Below are 24066 nucleotides of genomic sequence, written 5' to 3' on the forward strand. Positions count from 1 at the left end.
ACCGGTCTTTCACCTCGTCACCGCGCTCCCCTTCCGCGCCATCTTACCGACCAATCGCGCGGCATGACGATCAGGAGCGTATATAAATAATGGGTACTGGGGGCATTCTTCAGTTCCCTGATCCGCGTGTTCTATCTACTACTATCTTTAAGATCTATCTTTATTTGACTAATTTTTTAAAAGTCATGTCTTGTACATTTCAAAACATAGAAACTAAAGCTACCTGAAGAAAGTCTCCTGTATCTTCTTTTCTTCTTACGTCTATTTTTTTCTCATATTTAAATATGTCAAAAAGGGAGATATTTAGTTTTTCAAACTAATTAAAATTCAAGGAGAGCTTTTAGGAAAAAAATATGTTCTTTTCAGATTTGTTGTACCGTTTATTTTTTCTCTTTTTCTCTTTACATTGGAGAAAAAAATAAGAAAGTGCAGAAAGTTCAGTTAAAAAGAACAGATGTTATGTCGGTGAAAAGAAGAAATATGTATGAAAACTGATAGTTTTGCTATGATTTGTTATGATTTTATAATTGCACCTTTCTTTGTAAGTGATTATAAAGATAAATGTATAATGCGAATTTACAAAAAATTTTTCCTAATTTTGATTCGGCACTGTTAGCGGACACTGATGATTATCGCCATCGCCAGTCAGCAGCCGACCGATGATGGAACCAATCGCACATCTTGTCAAAGTGTCCGTTCCGAATTATCTGGCTGGCCTGCCGATTCCCGATTCGATAGGGGGATGGTTTCGTCTAGGAGGTAATTTGTGCTGCCACATTTTACACTACAGTTACATCGACGTATCACCATTCGGACTTTGACATAACCTCTCGAACTTTGAAGAACTGTTTAATTTTTTTTTTAATTCTTGTTTTATCTCCTTTTTCTCAGTAAGGGACTGGTTCGCTCTTCTGCCACCCACTGCCTTTCTCGCAGGTTTGGGATATATGTCCTACAGGGCGTTTTGTCCTCTTGGCAGACCTGCGGTATGTATATTATGCCTATTTCTTGTAGAAAGTATCAAGGACAAGTTCCGTGTTGAACTACTATGATATCGTTAGAAAAGTTATGTAACTTCCAGATAAAAACTTCCAACTATTCGTTGTCAACTTGCCATAAACTTGCTATTAACTAGAAGGTGGATGACTTCAATTTCTCAACTGTTCTCTATGTTTGTTTTCTATGTGCTCAAGTATAATACAGATGTCCTATATTGCAATCTTTTATTTTATACAGATTTTATTAGAATATTTCAATTTTCATGAAATTTTGATATAATGTTTATAATATTAAGTTAGAATATTTGAATATATGATAACATTTTTATTCTATGTTAAAAAAATATTTTTAATTAAATATTATACTTGAAATTATAAAGAAGTTTTTAATGTGCTTTTAAAGAAGCATTTAAATGTAAAATTCAAGTGAAGGGATATTTTATATTTAAAATATAATAAAATATAATATAGTTGTAAATATAAACAAATTCTGTTTATATTTTGAATGAAATAATTTTTTTCTTGATTCTGTTAATATTATTTTTATTATATTTTATTGCATAATTAAAATAATAATTAATGATGGAAATTATATATAAATAACGTGTTAATATAAGTTATTTATTACACAGTGTCTTGGACGTGTTAATCTCAAAATAAAGAAAGATATTCCAAAAGTAGTGGACACTGTTGATATCGAAGATATCTCTGAAAAGGCTGTTTTCTGTCGGTGTTGGAGATCTGAAAATGTAAGTTCTTTAATCAAAAAAGCTCTTATAAAGCAAGTGATTAATTTTGATTTTAATAAATTCTCTAAATCATGTACTATTTATATTGATTATAAAATAATTTTTTATCATATTAATTATTGATACGCGCGCGCGCGCGCGCGCGCGCGCGCACACGCACGCACGCACGCACACACACACACACACACACACACACACACACACACACACACACACACACACACACTACAAAAGATGTCTTATAGATATATATTATTCTTAATCATTTTTTTTTATGTACAGTGGCCGTACTGTGATGGTACTCACGGACGTCATAATAATCAATGTGGTGACAATGTGGGTCCACTCATCATCACAAAGAAAGAATAATTGTTATCATAATTGACTAATTACTGTCACATCGGTAATTTCTCATTTTTGTAAAATAGCTATTTACGCGCCATGCTGTAGATAAATATATGAGGGAGAATGAATTACAGATGAATGTCATCCCCCTCTGTAGATAAACTTTACAAAACAATGTCTACCGATTTATTTTTTAAGATGCCTGGATTCTATATAAGGGAAGGTTTATAAATAAATTTATTTCCATAATATATTCAGTGGTCTTTTATATTTATTTATAATTATTGAATCAAACGATTAATGTAATGTTAATAAAACAAAATGAATAAATAATTTTATTTTATATATATCCCATCTATAATATTCATCAGTAAGATCAATATGTACAAAGCTTTTCATAACTATTGTGACGTGACCTTTTATTCCTTTGTCACAGAATTATTAGAATATAATATTACATGAACACTCTTGTTATTTTCAAAAAGGCACGACGAATTTTATATAAGCATTTTTTTACACGGAAAATCAGATATTTATTTTAACTTGAAATTTGTGCTGCCATTCCATATTCCATGAATGAAAAATTATATAATAAAATTTATTTATATTAAGTTGAAATTTATTTTTGAAATTGATTTTTAATACAAATTAAAATTTTAATAATTATTAATTAAATATTAAGTTATTAATACTGATCTGGGATAAAATTAATTTTAATCAATAGATGTTAATGATTCTTATAATTAAATGTTTTTATCTGTAATGTAAAAAACTTAAAAAAATATTTAAAATATATTTCGTATCTTTTTTAGAAATATATTTCAGATAAAGAAATTAACAAAATTTATATTATGTAAACAATAAAATAAAATATTTCAGTTTATATAAGAATCGATATAACAAGATAAAATATGACTATAACAAAAATAAATTATATAAACAAATTATATAAACAATTATATAAACATGATTAAAATTGAGAAAATATAAAATATAAATGAACAGAATATACTTAGATTGTTGCTACTTAGATTATTGTTAGCCATATATAAATATTTCTTTTTGAAATTCGAAAGTTACTAATTATCAGCTAATAATAATAATTCCTTTGTACTAATTTCTAATACAATAACTAATAATCCTTTAATTATTATGTTTTCTGTCTGCAAGAACAATATATTATAAATCTCTATATATCATAAATATAAAGTATTTTTTATAATATTAATAAGTTTCATAGCATATTTTCAGTGCAATTAAATTATTATTATTAACTGGTCATAGATTTTTGATATTATATAGTTATGCACTAATCATATAATAAGATACGTGATTTTATAAATTGCTATTTTCTAAGATTTAATTAAAAATATTTTTCAATAAAATAATTATCCTGTATTTGAGATGTATCATTTTCTTTGCAAATCCACGACTTCGATAAGTGCCGTTACATCCAATTTACAATGTTTTGCTTTCTAAAACAATAGAAAAACTATGTAACATACAATATTTGCATTAAAGATATTATTAAATAACAATTATATTTACCATGTATAACGGTGATTCAGAGGGATGTGGATGAAATCCCGTTTCTCTGCAATTTGCGATGAAATCCAAGCCGTAATCAGGTGTCAAAATGAAGAATCCCGTTCTATATAAAGAATATCATATGACAAAAATCATAGCAAATATCAAAATAAATTCTGATTTAATTCTTATGGGGTATTTAAATAATCCTTTCAAGAATTCAATATGGCGCAAGATGTGCGCAATGTGTGTAAAATTTTTCATACGTACTCATCATACTTGGGCGCGCAAACTATCGCTATGGCTTCCGCCATCATCAATTGATAAGCACAATGCGTATGAAGATCCACGCTCGATAAGAATGCAGTCTGTGTAGGATGCGTCTGCAATATATATGTAATATATAATTATACTCACAATAAATTAAAAATAAATGAATGAATCATTTAGCAATGTTTTTAATAATATAAATTACAAACAAGATTACAAAAGGTAAATCTTACATGAATCCAACCAAGAGTGATAAGATTATGCTGATCTTGATAATCAAAGATATCTTCTTCATTGTGTGTAGTACAAGAATCTGGAGTGCCAGTTTGTTCTGGTATCAATAGATGTGTCACCATCAACTTATTTCGCTCCAATCGCCCAGCCAAAATGCCGCAAGTCTCTTTATTGCTCATTGTATTGTGAAAGGCAAGCGTCAGAAAGTTGTGCATTAATTTGGTCGGCAAAATAACGTCACGCAAAGATAAGCCGTCGCTCGTCAATAAGGAAGGCTTTGTAGAACGATCCACTGTTGGTGTTTTTCTAAAAAAAAAAAAGCATTTGACATAGCAATTCATATATGTACATCTGTGTGCACCAAATATATTTTAAATATATCACATTTTTAATAATCAATTTTAATGATATAATTTTAAATAATTATATTTACATATCCTTGGAAATTTTGAGTGCTTTATCATCATTTGTAGCACTTATCACAGTCTTTGGTGCGATAGAAGGCAAACTTTTTGCCTCCACTAATACATTAGCATTAATAGCAGCTTTAGCTGCTCTAACAGCAGCCAAAGCAGCCATTTTGTTTCTTCTAATTTCTTCTTCCTTTTGCCTGAACAAACGTGATATCGTACAGTTTATTTCTTGATAAAGATTAAAAATATAAATTATTTTTTAATAAAAATTATCAATTTTACTGTAATAAATATATGTAAGATAATTAAATACCTTTGAAGTTCTTCTTGTCTCAAACGTTCCTTTTCAATCCTTTCTTTTTCTTTCAAATCTTCTAAATACTTATCCAGCTCTGCTTGATATTGCTCCAATAATTGTTTCTTTAGTTTTTCAGCTTTAGGAATAACTATTCGTAAGGCATCTCTATTCATTGCTCTATCCTTAGCTGATACACTATCATATTGCGGATGGTGTTGTATTTTATCCACAAAAAGTCTGTAACAACAGGATGTTTAATAATATGTATATATAAATAATGAATTTTAATATTTGACAATTATTTGTATTAAAGAAGATATTTTCTATTTATATTTATATTTTATCAACATTTAAATTATTATTGTAACAAAAAACAGATAAAGATATGTTTAATTATTATTAATTACCTACGTTATGAACTTCATATATAATGTGAAAGCATTTTCGTAGTAGTGGTATTGCATATTCATATTTGCTAATCTGACCATTTCTACTCCAGTGCGATAATATCTAAAATTAAAAAGATACCATAAAGATTACTGAAAGAAATTAAATAACTCCTTTTGATAAGATATTTTCTAATTGTGAAATTAATCAAAATGATTAATTTTTAATTTTTTATTAATTTATTATTCAAGTTTTTTCTCAATTTTCTCAAATTTTTTTTTTAAAAAAAGGAAGTTTCTTAAAATATTTTCTCCAATGAAGCAATTCGAATATTCTATGATTATATATTTTTATATAATAAAAATGATATATTTATACCTTTTAGGTGCAATATTTGGATCAATTTCCACCCTCGAGGCATGCTCTGTAAGAGCCTTGATCCGTTCTTTGGGATCTGTAATATCCATTTCTTTCCAAGTCTGATTAGTTTTGCTCATCTTAGAGGTTAGTCCAATTAAATTTCTGATATTAAGAAATAGCTAAAAAATCTTTAGAGTTTTTCAATTTTATGATATTAAAAACATTTATCTCGATTTTGATTCTCAAAATAAGGAAAAGATATAGAAAAATATTAATTATTTAAATTCTAGCTTCACCGCACTTGACAAACTGCGATGAACTGCAATTTATGCCATTGATACATCTAGTCATTGGCTCCCTCTCACTCTCTCTCTCTCTCTCTCCCCCCTCTTTCTCTCTCTCTTTCTTGCTCTAGTTATATAAAATATTACTTATTACACATGAAAATGTCCAAGCAGAAAAATATGATATATGAATTTTGAGTCATAAAATATCTCTATAAAAAATATGATAATATTAATACAAAATATTTTATTGGTCAAGATATTTATATGTTCATAGATATGATTTATCAGATAATTTCATGTGTAGTAGTCTTTAATTCAAAACGCATCAGCAGACAGAAGCCTGAGAGCGGCCAATCCTTTTTCGTCGAAATCCCTGGATACTATAGGGACTCTAAAGTTACCGAATTTGCTATTGGTTCTTGCCCATAAAACAAGAAACATGATATGTACAACAATGAGAAGCATGATGGCCAACTTATCGATTTTCGTAAAAGTAAAAAGTTGATTGGCTACTGTAGCACATGATATAGGCTGCATTTCGAAATTCACTGCTAGTACTGAAAATCTATAATATACGTGACTGAAAATCTATAATATACCTGAACTATATTATTTATTTTCAGTACTGGCAGTGAGGATGGTTCCCCATATGTAGCATAACTTTACTTGCATAAGCATAAACCGCGTCAACCAATCAAATCGTCTAATAAGAGTCTAGACGGATTTATGTAGAATAGCTGAGACAATTTGATTGGATGACGCAGTTTACGCTTACGCAAGTTACGCTGCATGGGAAACCAGCCTAAATATCAAAACGCAGTCATAATCAATCAATATATTTAAAAAATTTATCGTTTAAATAGTAAAATATTGATACAATTTATGAAATATTTAAAAAAGATCTAAATATCTGATACATCTAATATTTAAACATCTAATATTTTTAAAAATATTTTGGCTTAATTAACGGGATTAATTAAGGGAATAAGAGACGTTATTAAAAATTGAGTTAAAAATTGCTGTAAAAAGATATATATTTTTTGCCTATCGTATTCTTTTTCTGTAAAATGTAATTCCTATTCCTTACCGACGACTAATGCATCCGTTGATACATCGTAGCGTAAAAGAAACAACTTTACCGACTTCGGTAATATTAAAAAGAACACAAGATATATTGTTATCGTTCATTGATAACATTGTCATGATAAGAGAAATTTATTGAAGTGATGTTTCTTCGAAGTATTTCTCTCTCTCTCTCTCTCTCTCTCTCTCTCTCTCTCTCAGAGGAAATTGATGCAAGTATTAATGCATGGAATATAACAAGCTATTTATTCGATTTTGATTAAAACTAATAGTGCAAGCTGAATTCTATCGTATTTATAATTAATTATAACTAATTTAATATTATACCAATTATTATAACTTTGTCAATGCAAATAATTAATTATAACCACAAATATGGTTAACTTTATATAGGTTAATAACTGCAGTCTCTGTAAACCGCAATGTTAAAAAGATGATTATTAAAAATTCATCGTCTAAATAATTATCTGTATTAGTATAAAGAATGTTTCTCGTAATATATAATGGTATAATGGCGAGAATTATAAGTAAATATTTAATTTTCCTTTTCTTTCTGAAGCGAGAACTTTTTTTCTCTTGGCAAACAATATAGTCAAACGTACTTATATTACGTTTACGATTGTCGGCAGATTTTGCTGAGACAAACAGAGCTCGTAATAAGCAGTCTATTCGGGTTCTAAATACCGAGTATAATTATCTCAAACAATTATGTTAAGACGTTAATGTGTCGTAAGTTTCTCATTTCGTAGCGTCAAACGACAACGCGGCCTCCTTTACGCATTTAACGATCTTGCAGAGTTGAGGCGAAGTTTAACCGCCTCTTCAGCATTATAGGTTGTTTCCCGGTTAGAGAAGAGAACCCCGAGGTAGGAGGAACTTTATCGATTGCGAATCGGTGTTCAAGTTTTCGCCGAACGACGTGGACGAGGACGTGACATCAAAACCGCGAACAATCACTCAATTGTTCAATATTTCGTACCGACACGTAATAACGTTATTTTTTCGAAAAAATTTTTTCATATTCAATTTTTGTGACTCACATAATCTTGCAATAATTTCTGGCAGATCTACAATGTATTCTATGATATCGAAATATCGATAGAGAGGAGGTGGATGGAAGGATGGAGGGATGGAGGTATTAAAATAGAAAAAGCAACCGTAGAATTGACGTATGGATTCATACGTGAAGGTTTATTAGGACAGTAACGATGATTGCATTACATTCTCGTAACTTATGCGTGAGACGATCGGGCAAGAGCCTCAAAACAGAATAAGAAAATACATCCGCTGTTTTCAGCGGATACCGAAGTCGGTGCCCCGATCAATGGCCGGGCCTTTGTTCCGGGGCACGACTGCGATGCTTTCGGATAGTTTTAACCGCAGGACAAAGTTTGGAGCGCCCCAGGCGCAACTCGGATAACTCGACTCGTAGGTCCCAGTAATAGGCGGTACGAAAGGATAAAAGTTACGTTTCTAGGACTCAGGAACGCGCGCCGCTAGGCCGCCCCTGAACTTCCTGCCTGATTACAGAGCGTTTCCAACAGTACATCGCTATCGGATTCCCGACATAATTTACAATTTATCAATTTTATCAATTTGTTTTTTTAGGCATAAATCCGAAAATTAATGATGAAGAGATACACGATACTGTCCATAGGTTCGTGAACACATATATATAATATATATATAATAACGATATAATATATACATATATAACGATACTTTTTAACAAAGTATTTTCAACTTTAAGTATCTTTTCAGAAGGCTGCGTTACGTGTAAAGTTTCTCTCTTACCCATGTGACATGTTAACGTTGAAATAACAACAGACATTTCTTTTGTTACTAATTTCCTTTAGAATCATTTAAAACAGTTCAAATTTACTACGTTTCCAAACTCATGGACAGCGGCATATCTTATAAATAAATGATCGTAAATCCATTATTGAATTTATACGTAATTTATCTGTTACAATAAATTGACTCTCAATCAATCAATTGATTGCAAGCGTCGGTTTGGCGAAATTATTGCGAATTTGTATATATTTATCATAAAATTAACCATATAATTAGCTAATTTATATGCACGCATTACGTTAAATTAACTGCCAATCGATTAATTGATCGATAATAAGTACCGGTCATAAAATGAATACCTTTGTTTTAACGATGCCTCGGAGGGGGAGGGGGGGGGAGGGGAAGGGGTAGATTGGGTAACAGAGAGGGTTTATACTTTCTCCGACTGTCAAAGCTGCGACCTACGCCGCTTCTCACATTGGTGACTCTCTCGCGAATTCGTGAATCACTAGTACGGCTTGAGACAGTATGGCTATGTATAGTGACAGCGGTTGAAACGGATCGAATGTAACAATATTTACATTTGGTGATAGTTACATATAAGCATTTCATAGTGCCAATTAAATATCCAACTTACTAATAGCGTTGCCCCCTTCTTTTCATTTCTCTTATTCTCAGTTAATGTGGGAACAACAGAAAATGAAAATGATCTCCGGCCTCACACGCATCACCCACGCAGTTCCTATTGTTACTTACACACGCGCGCACGCAGTCTCACAGAAGTCGCACCGTGTGAGCATCACATTACTTCTCTTGCAAAACTCAACGAGAAACTTTAGGAAGAATTTTTTACCAACACATATTATAAATCTATTTAAAATTATAAAAAATATTATAAATCTATTTAAAAAGTACTCATCACGATAGAGTCTAACGTACACAATGACAGTATTGCTACCTAGTTTTTTTATGTATCTGCAGATACACAATTTGATATCGAGTTCATAGAAAGAAGTCCATTCTCATTCCTCACATTTGTATTATCTTCCATGCTGATTTTCCACATGTACACACGTAGAAACATGCTCGCTCATAATCGAGCCCACGCTTTTCGACATGATTTTGTGCAAATACAGCCAGTTACACTGACTCGACGCTCGACGCGTGGAGAACTGTTAGAATACGACACTATCTGGTTGTCAGATATCGCTGTAGTAAGCTCGATGAAATACATCGGGCCTATAATTTCGCTAACTTGTCCCTTTCGAAATCATTTTTTTTTTTGAGAAAGTGAGCTATACGTGTTACGTTAACGTAGCGCGCGAGTGCATTCAGCCGAATTCTACAATGAGCCGAGTCCTCTTCTTCTGTGTTACTCAAGTTGTATTGGCCATCGTATAAATAATTCTATAACAGACTGCACTCTCAGACGGGCACGGTTTTCATCATATTTGCTCGCATTTCTATGGCGGAGCAGCATCAACATCAACAATCTTCAAAACGGACATATTATACTCGGTTCGATGCACGCGCATCGTGCATGAAGATGCGCGAAATTAACTTTGAAGGAGACTCCTTCTCTCTCCCTCTTCTGATATCTGTTTAACCCTTTGAAAGTAATATTTCACATTCCAATGGAATGTATATTTGTGTTGTACGATTTTGCAAGAACCGAAAAGAGCTGCAAATTACAAGTATGAGAGAAAAGCAACTTTTTTATTTGATATTTTTCTCTCTCTTTCTCTCTCTCTCTCTCTCTCTCTCTCTCATTTACAAATATTTCAAAATATATCACACAGGAAATATTTTTAATTGATCTTTAAAGAAAAGAATGTTAAAATTGAAATTCCAATATGTAAATAGAAATTCCATTCTTTTTTAAACATTTATAATGATAGTAATTTCATATCAGATAGATTAAACTGCTTTTAAAATTTATTAGACGTATCTTTAATTATTAAAATTTAATAACATCCTATAACTACACTTACATTTTAGTTAATTTCGAGTAAATTTTTTAAATATAAATTTAATGTATGGTTTAATCTAAAATAATATTAAAAAAAAAAACAGAAAAATTTCAATTAAGATAAAGGATGCTCATTAATTTTTCTCTCAATGAAAAATTGCTTCCTAATTTGTCAGAAAATCAATTAAAAGCTCCTTCATAAGAAAGAGAGTAATAATGTTCTATATACACTCTTTAAAAAAGTAAAGTATCCTCTAATTTTAGTTCAATGAAAAATGAATTTAATTAAACGTTAATAATAGTTCCAAAAATTAAATCAAGATATACATTTCACTACTTAGTTTTTGCTCACATAATTGTATCAGTTTAAATTAGTTTGATTGTATAATATAACGTTTTTAATGAAAACGATCCTTTGTATTACGAGCAAATATAAATTAGAAGAATTTAATAGTTGACAATGCTTCCGTAATATCGGATTGTACAACATTGATGCAGTCCACAAGTTCAAAAAATGTTTCCAAAATATCCATCTTTAATCGTCACTAGCCCGTAAATTCGGTCGATCATCGTATTGCTCATTATTGAAACATTTATCGCCGAAATCGCTCAACCGAACGCGCATTTTTAAGAATTGCAACCGTTAATCGCTCTCATATATTCCATTAAGCGTGTCGATTACGTATTCTCACTGGATTCGAAATCCGAAATTTCGGATTATTCCGCGATTTTCCTGTCGGTTTAACGCTCGCTCGTTGAAACAGGATTTTTTACGATAAATACTTAACTATACGCTTCCTAAGTTCCCATGATGCGATCGGCGATCAGTAGTATCTCCAGGACCTAATTATCGATTACAAATAATTCGCTATCGCGAATGATCAGACTTGCTTTTGTCTCTAATAAACTAAGAAAGAACGGGAACATCACAGTCGTATAGAGGATGTACAGTAATAAGTCTGCCCGTAATGTATCTGTGAAGGCGAATTTTTTCCTACGTATGACTTTCGAGCGATACATGGACAGACGACTTGACTTACGAGAGATGCCTTAAGAGATTCGTTTTCTCCGCGAGAAAAGAAAAATGATATCTATCGAACGAGTAAAGTCAGGTATAAATAAATGGTAAATAAATTTTCTCTAAAGCTACATTTAGACGAAGCAAACAAGCGTGAACACACGAATGAACAGCTGGCTTCATGTAAGTACGAACGAGGCGTCGCGAGTTGTTCATTTGTATTTGCTCATGCTCGTTCGCCCATCGTCTGGATCTAGTTTAAAAGAGCACGCGCTTGACTTTTTCTCAGTATTGAAAGAAACGTTGAAAATTAAAAGACTTTGTAACTGACGGACTTGCTTTTCAATTTTTAACTTGCGATTAAAGCGGAATTGAAACGCGAGACAAACACAGATCGCGTGCATTTAAAGTACATTTGCTTAAATCGAGACAGTGGCAATGAGCCACGCTTTCGCGTGATAAGTAATCTGCGAAAAAAACAAGAAAATAAAAAAACAAAAAAAAAAAAAGAAAAATTTTTCCCCACAAGGGGAATTCTTCTCGAAAGAATTATCTGTCGACTATAACTTACCCACGTAGGCTAACAACCGGCAATTTAACCACGCAGCCAATTAATTCTACTTCTCTTGTTTACGGTAACGGGGCTGCGACGAATTCCCGACGAATGATCGTCGTCCGCACGGTCGTTTCTCTTGCACGCTGTTTAGACGACGTAAAAGTATTTTACCGTCGATGCTTTCTCCTCGAGATAGTCAACGTGACGCGGACGAATGGGATAGGATGAGAAAAGGATGCGTGGACAAATTTAAGACTTTGTGTCCCGGGGGATAATAGACTTCAGTAACGCACTCCCTCTCGATGAATTTGTCAACGAGGTCGTCACTTTCTTCGGTAAGCTGAGGCTATTGGTGACTGGTGGATGGCTCTCGATCTCGAAGTTGCGGTTCGTTGTAAATTGAGCCAGGACCCGTCCGCGTGGCCGCCTTTTGATGATCGTCTTTTCTTAGTGGGAACTTTTGCCGCCAACGAAGAGACAGCTCGTCAACAACAGCAACAGCAGTAACAATAGCGGAGGTGGAGGCGCGATACCTTTAATGAAAAAAAAGAACGATTTCACGATTACTTTGCGCGCCCGATAATAAAGCTCTCGAATCAACTCTTATTTTTTTTTTTCTTCTTCTTCTTTCGCAGTTGACCCTCCGGAGTGACTCGCGCGCGAGGTTATCGATCTGCGTCTGGCCTGCATGTAAAACCGCACGCGTGATAACTCATGTTAACGATGGCATAAATAGTAATATACATATCGCACGTTTTGTTCGTGTTTGCTCTACGTGAACTTTTTTTTATTGCCGCGCGTATGCGGAATAGAAAAAAATGCAGCGCGGGGAGCTGTCGCGATGTAGTAAAAATGCCGTAACATTTTTGCAACAGTTGTATCCGTTGTGACAATTTTTACGACCGATATGACGAAACGCGCAAAATTCTCATTAATAATTTTTACAAACGAAAAAGAATATTCTAGATTTCTCGAGCGATATAAAAGGAAATAATGTAAAAGGAAATTAATGTTTTTCTTTTTCTTTCCTACAGGAAATATCTCGAGCTTTCTCATCGCTTCTCATCCCATTCTCCCATTTCACAACTGTTATACTTTTGTCAAATTTGACGATAACGATTGTTCACCAACTGATAACAGATCTTGTTACGCCGCTTTGTTCATTATGCAATCTCACGTTGGCTCCTACGGACAAATATTGCAAAGTTCGATAGAATCTAGAATATTGAAACCGCTGTTACATAATATCGCGCCTTGCGAATAGTGAAAGTAGAGCACGACATTATCGTTGATTTCCTATAAATATGCCGTCATATCCGGTCGAATCCTATTTACAACTTGTTTCGCGACAATGCTGAGCAATTTTAGTTGAACACGTATACCGGAATCGCTGTACCGAAAGTAATTATATTAGTTTAGTCTCATCGAATCAATTTTTAGAGCATCGCGTAACGCATGCGAAAGTTCAATTCTGCTTAATTATAAATAGTGCAATGTACAATACTCATCAAATGAGAAGCAAGCCAAATTATATTACTATTCGAGACTCTCCTGCAAAATTGATCATAGCGAGAAACTTTTTTTTTTTGAAGATGGATAGATTGAAAAATAATATATAGTTTCAAAGAAGAATTATTATCGATTGGAATCGATTAATAACGTCTGATTAATCGGATCAGTAGAGAACGACGCGGCATTTATATCACATGTTTCGATCATGTACAATCCCGAGTCGAGTTTGCACATTTTTCCATCCTGCAATTGTTACCGTTCTAAAACGGCGTTTAAACGACGGCCAAGCGCTCGAAGATGTATTTCGAGCTATTAAGCCCAGCGGCACCGGGGTGGCTACTCCAACCATCGGGCGTGCAACAATGCTCCAAGTTGTAACAAAAGTTTCACGAATCCGAGGTATTCGACCCCGTTTGCCAACGCGAAACGAGTGAATAACGGGCTTCTCTCCGCGCAATTCGATTTGACGGAACGGGCTAAAGTACACCGCCTTAATTCATTCTGCCTGCGCTACCTTTTCCAGGCCGCTTCTATCCATTTACGTTGCCGCGCGCGCGTGACTTTTCGCCTTCTCGAGAGAACGAGAATGCGAATGAACGGATCTCCGTACAATTCAGAATAGATCCCTTCTACGAGGTTTTTACCGGCCTCTCTTGTCGGGCTTTCCTTTATGTTACAAAAGACTCAATTATTTTCCGGAATGTCCGTTCGCGTTTTTTTTTTTTTTTTTTTTTTTTACAATTCGTACATATGTACGAAGGCAAGAAGGAAAAATCAAGAGAAAATAAATGTCATGGAAATTGCTAAGAAAACGTTTAAATAGTCGGAATATAATGATCATAACGTGGTAATAAAACTGTCTAGAGAACATATAAATCAAAATTGTTAAAAGAAACGAGACTTTGTTGAGTTTTCAGAAAACGTATTAATTCTTTGCAGAACTCACATTTAAAAAATTATATTAAGTGCAGAATCCAGTTGAATTTAAATATGTTATACTTTCAGCTGTAATGTTGTATGCGAATCTTTCCTCTTTCAAAGATTTCTTTCTCTCGAACCTTGTATGTCGTATCTTTCAGAAAAAATTAATTATCTGTTTTAATTTATCTGTTATTACAATTGTCTTCTCTCTTGATCGTTTGATACATTTATATCATATTTAAAGTGAATAAAAAAATATTTACGCGATAATGAAAATGCGTAAAACTGCAATTTGTTTTGTAAATATGGAAGGGTATAACAAACGTTTCGCTACAGATGGTGTATCTATTGCAGTTATGTAACTTTACACACCACAGCTCACATTTTTCCATTTCCAATATCTATCGTAAATAATTGTATTACAGAAGCGAGCGAAACGTATAAACTTGGACTTTTAAAAAATTTGCATAGATATGAACTTACACGATGCAAAATAAATTCAATATTATAGTTGAAAACGATGCCACATCGCAATCTTTTAATGACGTGTATCGCGTTTTATATTTTCCATGATTGTATTATTGAGTGATAGATATTGAACTTATAAAATATATATATATTTGCTGAATGCGAATAATAGAATGGTGTATGATGAAGGGAATTTTATATATATGCATAAAGATTTACTTGACGAAACAAACTTCTTGTTATACCTTGTTAATCTTTCGAGTTACATGGTATTACGACTGCTTTAAAAAATCAGAAACTATCCGCGCAGATAGCGATAGAGTAGCGTCGTGATATAATTAATTAACTAATTTCACGAAAGCCTCACCGTGCCATGCCGATCCATTGCTCGCGGGTATCTTCATCGTGTAATTTTCTTCCTCGTCCAGGAACACGTAACTGGCATTAAAGCCCGTGGCATCGAGACGATCGTTACTCTTGAACGTAACGCGGAAAAACTTTCTGTCGCTGTAAACGTCGAATTCTTTCAGCTGACCGCAATGCCTGGGATACTTCCGGTCTCTGATCATATAGTTGGAGAATTCAACATAATCACTGGCTGATACAGCTTCGCACCTGAAAAATTTTATATTATTGGCGATTTCCAGTAAATTTTTGCAAAAGTATTTATTATCGGTGATTCAATTTATCAATTGCCCGCAAAAATTCGACACGCAATATTACAGTTAATACATTGCAGGATTAAGTACATAACAGTCATATAATATAAATTGTAAATTTAGTCGTTATTAATATTGACCATAGAGATAATTTGAGCGACAAACGTAGCAAATAAAGCGTAAACATCGTATGTGTGCGTATATGTGTTTTTAGTTAGAAAAATATAATTTACTTTATGATTTAAATATTTCAAATTAATTGACATTCTTTATTAACATTAACATTAACATTATATGAATATTTACGTTATGTTGCAAATAACGATTTTTATTGTACATATTGTTTGTAATTAATACTTATTTGTAATCATACATACACACACACACACACACACACACACACACACACACGCACACGCGCGCGCGCCTATATACATATATTTCAATCACATTCTCTATAATTAAAAAAATTTCATATTATTTTATTCTTTCAAATATACAATTATAAAAGTAATAATAACAATATTATTATAAGAATTTTTGATATCGTGATAAAACATGATATCATAAAATACATCCATTTTTATTATACATTACAAGCTTTCTAGCTGTGTTTCAAACTTTATATATCAAATTACGAGTTCCATTTTAATAAAATTAAATAAAACGTGATAAAATGTGGATCAGTTCTCTCTTTTTCTTTTGAATATAAAATTTAAAATAAATACACCGATTTTCAATGGACTAGTTAGGTAGTTAAATGACTCACTTAATTTTTCCTACAAGCTTTGATAGTTCAGAAACTTTGCCGGACGTACATTTCATTAAGGAAGTAATATATATGTATCTATCATATTCATTATCTTTTACTGTCTCAGCGAGAGAGAGAGAGAGAGAGAGATTTTTTTATATTAATATAAAAATCAAAATTTTGAGAAATAGGACCACGTGTCAATTGCATTTATATTTCAAGATTCAAAAATATAAAGATTATGAATTATTATATTTAAATTGACACTCGATAAAAATTTAATCACTACAATTCTATTTCCTTTTTTCAAAATACAATGTCTTATAACATGTGATATATTAATACATATATGCCAAACAAAAAATGAAACAGCAGAAAGTTCTAATAATTATTTCTGGGTAAAATATGAATAAAATTTGTTCTTAACGATCTCTTTTTTTCGATTATCCCGCAGTAATAAATTATATTCATAGTTCTCTCACCGCCAGTACTTTCATAAATAATTTTCATCTATTATGCATAACATTCTAACATAAATCTTGTGTGTGGCAGTTACACAAGAACGATTGGTGAAATTCAATCTTTTACCTAATAATAATAATTTATAACTTGCTTTAATATCCTTGTTAATACTTTAATAAGATGTCACGTGAGAAACGAGAAGCCGTTATAATTATTATATCGTCTACAAAATACATATTAAGTAGCATAATAATATTCCATTACCATCTCATCGAACATAATTAAAGGCGGCCGCGGGAGTAGCGTTGCCTGTTAGATAAATAGAGGTGATAAGTAAGATTTACGCGGCTATCCAGTTGTTGCGCTACGACACATCCGTGGCGAGACAAACAATATATCGTCGCCGAAAGAAATATTGATGCATGAGCGATGGCGCTATTATAGCAGAGTGGAAAATATATATTGCGAATGACGCACGCGCAAGAGAGAGAGAGAGAGAGAGAGAGAGAGAGAGAGAGAGAGAGAGAGAGAGAGAGAAAGACAGCCCGAGCTAGTTGGCCCGATGACATAAGTGGCAATTCGGGTGATAGATCATCATTTCCCGGCGCGCTTTCTTGAGCGCGAGCATAACCCAACGTCTCGAGAACTGTTTACCGGTGGTCAGATTTACGATCGAGTATGCATCTTTTTCCGATGCTCGCGGCCCGTCTCGCGTCGCGCCTCGTCTCGGTCGTGCCGCATCTCGGCACGGGGCGAGATGCATCTGCACCGAGTAAAGCACCGAGGGCGCACTTGGTTCAATCGAACTCTCGTTTCGTGGAGCGCGAGATATCTGGCGATATTTACGATTACCGTTTTCCGAAGTAGCGCCAGGGGAAAATCTTGCCACGATCGACACCGACGAGAGGCAGCCGATGTGGCCGCGATAAATAGAGCGCGGTGAGTCATCGCACGGCGAATGCTGGCCGACGCCGAATTATCAATTTATAAAACGAGTCGCGTCACCAACCGACCTGCCGATCGACCGGCCAACGGCCAACGACATGGGCCAACGAATTCTGTTGGTGTTCCTTCGTCGCGATGCCACGCGTTGTGTGCGGCACCCCCGGCCCTGGCGCCCTCCGACCGTGTGCGACAAACGAGCGCATGCCGCGTTGTTATAAAATTCGACAGAAATTGGCGAAACATGATTAATTAGCGGCTTCCGGTAATGAACGTAGCGTTACGTTGTCGCCGGAATATTGATGGTCCTGCGATTTAATACCGACCCAATTAGGAGCAGCATATCGTATGACCCCCGGCACACCGATCCCTCCCTCCGTTTCCCTCCGTTTCCCTCTCGCCATCGCTCGTTTCTCAACCCTAGCCCCTTTCCCGCACTGTTTCTCTTTATCTATCGCGTGCGCGAGCAGCTGTGTCTCCCCCCCCCCCCTCGTCCCTTTCCGTACATCCGACCGTACCGCCACCTTTCCACCTTCGATGTGTTCGGGCCTTGCGCGACGTCGTTATATTATTTTCTAAAAAGTTATATTTCTTGTTAGATCGGATAATGGGTAATACGCTCGTTAATAACAGCATGCGGCGCGGTTGACACGTAATTGCCTCTGTTTCTCGACTATTGGCCGTCGAACCTTCATCAGGGCTTCCTTCGTGTTTCAATAAGTAGCTGAGAACTTTGATGCAGTTTATATATAACGAGCCATCCCAACTCTCGCAAGGGTCCAGAATTGGACGATTATCGATTTGCCTTCGCGGAAAGATTCCAAATTTGCTTAAAGATGGTCGTGTTGCGTCTATCAAGTTTTAGACGATAGACGACAGATAGACCGAGCTCCCGATATCGTTAAATCTGCTATCGTATACAAACGCGTTACGCGGTTCTTTCGCACAGTTAGAAATATCTCAGGCAATGAATTCGATTCGTTATTGAGATATGTGAAACGAACCATTAGATATTAACCATGATATTTTCGCGGCCGAGCGAGTAATCGTCATTATCCCCTTTTATCTTCTTTTCCCACATGCAAATATCGCATTATCATTCGCGTTAATTAATTTTCATTTTTCATTGTTATATTTCTGTAGCACGCTGTTGTTGTTCTGTAGCACGACGTTTGATCGCCGACGAGGAAAATACCCGTAACTTTGATTTTTTTCAATGTCACTATTTAAATTTGGCCAGACTACCTGGCTGTATTGCGCTATAATCCTCATGGAAGAAATCTGAAAGGATTTGCTCGTTCATTGAACTTACGGTAACACTCCCTCGACGTCGAAGAAGTGGAAATGAAGGTGAACCCGCTCGTTGGATTGACCATTGAAGAAGTAGTAGCACTCCGTGCTACGAGGGTACAGTCCGGGATAATTTGGCGACGCGAATGTACCGTTCCGGGTCTCGTTGCTGTTGAAAACAAAGGCACACGGATACTGCCCCTCCTGCCGACCTGTCGTTATACCGAAGTCTGAAACAGTAAAGCGTATTCGTAACTGCGCTGGAACTTGAACCGGTCGATATTCATGCGAGTATTAGAATGAAAAACATCTCGAAAACATTTCTATCTCGTATTTTGACGATTTTTCTCTTCCGACTATTCTTTGGCTGTTCAAACGTTATAAGATTATCGTCGCGTTTATCAGAAGGAGAAAGAGACAGAGAGAGAGAGAGAGAGAGAGAGAGAGAGAGAGAGAGAGAGAGAAGGAAAAGAGAAAAAGAAAGAAGAGATCGATTCAATTTACGGTACTCGAAGAGCGCGAAGAAGGGCATGAATTTCTCCTTGTTTTTTCATCGTCAAAATTTATTATCCGCGCACACTTCATTATTACAAGGCCGTTTATAATCCCTTGAGCGGCTTAATAAATATTGACATGTACTAATGGGCTGGCCGCGCAACGTAATACAAATCATTGGCGGTACAATCGTGACATTGTAATACGCCCGAGAAATATGAATAATATCGAAGTAATTACTAATGTATTATTAATCGACAGTTCCCAATGTAGACAGCGTCAAAATCAAATATTAAAGCGTGAGTTTTGATCTGCTTGTGCGTAAATATAAAATCTCCCCCACGATACCGCCGTAACCACCACCCTGGTGTAAAGCCTGTGACAGCGCGTACATTGCCTGTTCCCATGCTAAATTGCTTGCAAGGCGGTTTGGCGACAACGGTGTCTGAAAGCGCGGTGGCCCGCGTATGCGCTATTGTGCGTGCCAGCGCAACAGCATTTGATGATTTTTCAACAGATTCGATCGTATATTCGCCGCGTGGATGCGTCATCGATCGCGAATACGCGAGTTTCAATCAGCTAGATTTTTCGTCTGCCAGAATGAAATCGATTTTTCTCAGTTTTATGGCATTTGTCATAGTGAGAAAAAAAAAAAAAATTGTCATGCATTCCATCGCTCGCGCGCGAGCGCGCAGCTTGATTTTTCAAATTCTGCCAAATTGCGTAAAGAACTGAGCTTATGCTTTCAATCGATCCGGATTTTACCGGACAAGAATTGGCAGACACCAGGATCAATCAGTTGCCTTATTCGAGCGAAAAATAGCTATGTGGATCTATCCAATATAACAGTCCGACACGAACTGCTATACTGAACTGCACATTTAATTCCACTTTTTTCACCGCAAAAAATTATTTCACCTTGCACTCCTTTTTTTTTTTTTTTTAATCGCCGTCAATACTGCGGCTCGCAAACGCGTTCGACGTAGTAGTTGAATCTGTTCAGAGCTGATCCCTCGTTGTCCCCGCGACGAGCAAATCGACGAGAGGCACCTTGGACCGACGGGACGTAAAATAATTGAATAACTCCTTGCAAACATTCCAAGCGTCCGTCGTTGGCGCGACTTCGAGGCACCTCTTTCTTCCCCGACTCTCTCGGCCGATTAAAATTTCTCGACAGAAGCGGCCGAAACCTCATTACGGACGACTCAATTAACTTCGATCGCCCGACGGACGCCCCAGAGCGACGGCTGCTACCAGGAACGGATGGTTTAAGAAAGATCGGCGTTTCCTTCCTCCGGGAAACTTCTCGGAAAGTGATTTCCATCCTTCGCCGCATTCTCTTGTTGAAAAATATCCGTTTCAACAACGTCGCCGTTGGCAGATTCCTTACCGAGGATTGCATGTAGAGGGCATTTACATGGTGGGCACGCGGGAGGAGAGGAGAAGATCCAGGGAGGAGGGAGGAGAGTATGTTAATTACGGGATTGGCTCCGTTGTCACACAGGCCCCGTTTCAAACGACTCGCGGTGGTCGCAGTTACTGCGGAACTCCTCTCGAGAGTTCCTAAAGTGCGGTACACCGCGCTACGAGAACACGGGCCAAGTTTCCTCCGGGCTGTAAACATCGAGTAATAAGCTTTCGCGAGACTTTTGCGCTTAGTTAGCCACATTTGTTATGGTCACCATGTACGCGGTCTACCTGTTCGCTCGCTCGCTCGCTCTCTCTCTCTCTCTCTCTCTCTCTCTCTCTCTCTCTCTCTCTCGTTGCGGCTGGCTTGCTCGTCGGAGAAGAAAGACGAAGAAAAAGATTACAACAACGTGGGTCGAGGTCTCCGGGGAAAAAAGTGTGAAAACGTTTGAAAAGCGCTGCGAGAACGTTGCCGCTGAGAGCTGCTCAACTTGGCAACCATTTCGCCTAGACGTTACCTTCCCCTTTTCAGCGTACCTTGCGATCGTATTGTCCCTTTCATCGTAGCCAGCTCATGCAAAATCCAACCGCGAGACTGTCTACTTCATATTCATAAGAAGTAATATTAAAATTCACACAGTCCTAACCCAAAAATTGCGAATAATGCATAGAAATTGGGCAAACTCAATTTGAATGAAGGCGGATGGAATTTAGGCGATTTTTAAAAATTTATCTATATCCTTAACGTGTCTGTGTACCTCTTTCTTGAATACACATAAAAAGAATTCATTTAATGAAAATAAATTTAACAAAGTAAATTTCGTTATAAAGGTAATGTCCCGAAGGATTATTAGAATTATCTTTAAACGTCATCCAGTTTATTACTAGATGTAATTTTTCAATACCATATAGGACAAACGTAATAATCTGCAGTCTTTTCATATCGCGTTTCTCTACGCTTGCAACCGAAACAAACGTTTCACGTTTCAAACGCGTTTGGTATATAAAAAAAAAAAAATCCTATAAATCCTTTTTATTTATGGGATATAAAATGATTGTAAAATTTCAAATTGTAAAAAAACCTTGTATAAAAAAAAAAAGAACAGCAGTTTCTTTTTTATTTGTTATGACGATATCAATTTGCGTGTTTGAGCTTGTGTTTACCCGTACGACGAGTACACAAATGCGTAAAACTGTCATCGGTAAACCAAACATGTCGTCAATATTATTTTAAAATCGTACAGTTTTATAATTACTTAAATCATGCGCTGAAAGTAAGTACACGATCTATCGGGGATCGAATATATATGAGGAGTCCCAATCGGATTTCTCACCGATATCGTATGATTCGTGTGTGCCACATTTATTACCAACGTTAAACGTATATGCAGTTCGTATTGCAGCCGAGTCATCTCTTCTGAGCAAAAGAGATGACTCGGCTGCAATTAATGTTCTGGCGCGTTCGTCGCGCCGTGATTTTTATTGTTACGAGGTCATAAAGAGACGCTCCTCGACGGGGCGGGGGGAGGGGGGGGGAATGCGCGCACCATCGAGATATCGCGAGCGTTTAGCTTTCCGACATAACGCTACGAACTAAACTCAGGAGTGCTATGGATATGTGTGTCCGCGTATACTGTCCGGATATACTTCCGGTTTTCTCTCGTGGTACGCTAACGTATCTCGGAAAACAACGGTCGGTTGCTCTTTCTCTTCACCGCGCTGCCATTCGCCGTATTCGCTTTCGTGCGACTCTGTTCCTCTTCGTCCCTTTGGTCTTTCCTTCGCATCCTATTTTCGTATCCCTCGTAACTAAGTAATACCTCGATTTACGTAACACGATACAATAGCGACGGTACTCGCTAGCACGGCGTTTGTAAAGATTTTAATCAGGCGAGCGTGATACGAGTATATGATGTCAGAGCGCAAACTGAATGCTTGCCTGGTGAATTAAGCATGGAATTCAGTGTCGCATCGTATCTGCGGTGCGGCGCGGCGGCTTGCGATCTAGGCGATTAGGGTGGGTTTCGGGTCCGTAACGTGCAACAGACATTAATTGATCCATCCCTCTTTTTTCTTTAACGAGAATGAAATAAAAAAGAAATGGAAATTTTATTGCAACTTCGGCAAAAAGTGCAGATATATCTGGTTTCTCACATTATGAGCTTGTTGGAGAGCGAATTATAGAAAAATATTTGCAGCAAAAATATTCATACAAAATATTTCCCCGACGGAATTGGAAGATGCATCGAAAATGCATCCAGCGCCATGCATTAACCAGTCTCGATTTAAAAAGCTTAAATTTTTCATCGAAAATTGTGATGGACGAGTTTATTAAAATTCGATAAAACTACATTAAATGCCTTTTAACAATCGCGACGGATAATAAAACAAATGTCGCCCTTATACCATTCAATCGGGCAAGACAATCGCCGCGCGATGATTCACGCACCTGCATATCAATGCATTTCGTACACGCGCAATTTACGCGTGCGTCCAGTCCATTTGAGAACGCGCGTGTGGATAAAAATGAGACAAGATTAGCAAGTTTCGGATGCGACACAATTTCGCTGATTCATTCAGAATGAAATGCCCCGCACATGTAATTAGCGGCGGGACAAACAGATCGCAACGTCCACGCGCCCGTGGTACCCTGCTTTTAATAGAATTTACCGTCTCTGATGATTGGGTATAGTGCAAATATTTGTGAATTATATATGTTCCACTCTAACGCAATGCGGAATAATCGAGAGTATTGCTAAATCAGCTGCTTATTACCGGTGTGGCTACTGATTACAGTCGAAATTATCATTCACTACTACGATCCCGGGCAGTATGGTGGTACACGTCAGGTACGCGGTAGATATTTGCCGA

The 24066-nt window shown here is 35.9% G+C and overlaps 3 protein-coding genes across 4 annotated transcripts in view; 1 reads left to right on the forward strand and 2 right to left on the reverse strand.

Annotated features, from left to right (window-relative positions):
- Window positions 1–432: 432 nt before the first annotated feature.
- Window positions 433–2345, forward strand: Cisd2 (CDGSH iron sulfur domain 2). Its single transcript, XM_011645902.3, has 5 exons — window positions 433–541; window positions 617–759; window positions 892–986; window positions 1631–1747; window positions 2030–2345. Exons 2-5 carry the CDS (start codon window positions 660–662, stop codon window positions 2114–2116), a joined length of 399 nt encoding a protein of 132 aa, XP_011644204.2. The 5' UTR covers window positions 433–541; window positions 617–659; the 3' UTR covers window positions 2117–2345.
- Window positions 2346–2689: 344 nt separating this feature from the next.
- Window positions 2690–5941, reverse strand: LOC105431621 (STAM-binding protein). The gene is made up of 8 exons (XM_011645903.3): window positions 5600–5941; window positions 5246–5344; window positions 4850–5071; window positions 4557–4733; window positions 4123–4429; window positions 3890–4002; window positions 3641–3743; window positions 2690–3567 (listed from the first exon to the last, which is right to left on the reverse strand). Exons 1-8 carry the CDS (start codon window positions 5716–5718, stop codon window positions 3502–3504), a joined length of 1206 nt encoding a protein of 401 aa, XP_011644205.2. The 5' UTR covers window positions 5719–5941; the 3' UTR covers window positions 2690–3501.
- A 2169-nt stretch (window positions 5942–8110) lies between these two features.
- Window positions 8111–24066, reverse strand: part of Sol1 (CUB domain-containing protein Sol1) — a 233314-nt gene continuing 217358 nt past the window's right edge. For both annotated transcript variants that reach the window (XM_011645907.3, XM_011645905.2), the window contains exons 11-13: window positions 19316–19523; window positions 15557–15804; window positions 8111–12821 (exon numbers count right to left, since the gene is read on the reverse strand). In XM_011645907.3, coding sequence (XP_011644209.2) covers window positions 12736–12821; window positions 15557–15804; window positions 19316–19523 — 542 coding nt within the window. In that variant the 3' untranslated portion in view covers window positions 8111–12735. The remainder of the gene's footprint in view (window positions 12822–15556; window positions 15805–19315; window positions 19524–24066) is intronic.

Source organism: Pogonomyrmex barbatus, unplaced genomic scaffold, assembly GCF_055798465.1.
Source record: "Pogonomyrmex barbatus isolate J1 unplaced genomic scaffold, ASM5579846v1 scaffold3, whole genome shotgun sequence".
In the NCBI taxonomy this organism is placed as follows: Eukaryota; Metazoa; Arthropoda; class Insecta; order Hymenoptera; family Formicidae; genus Pogonomyrmex; species Pogonomyrmex barbatus.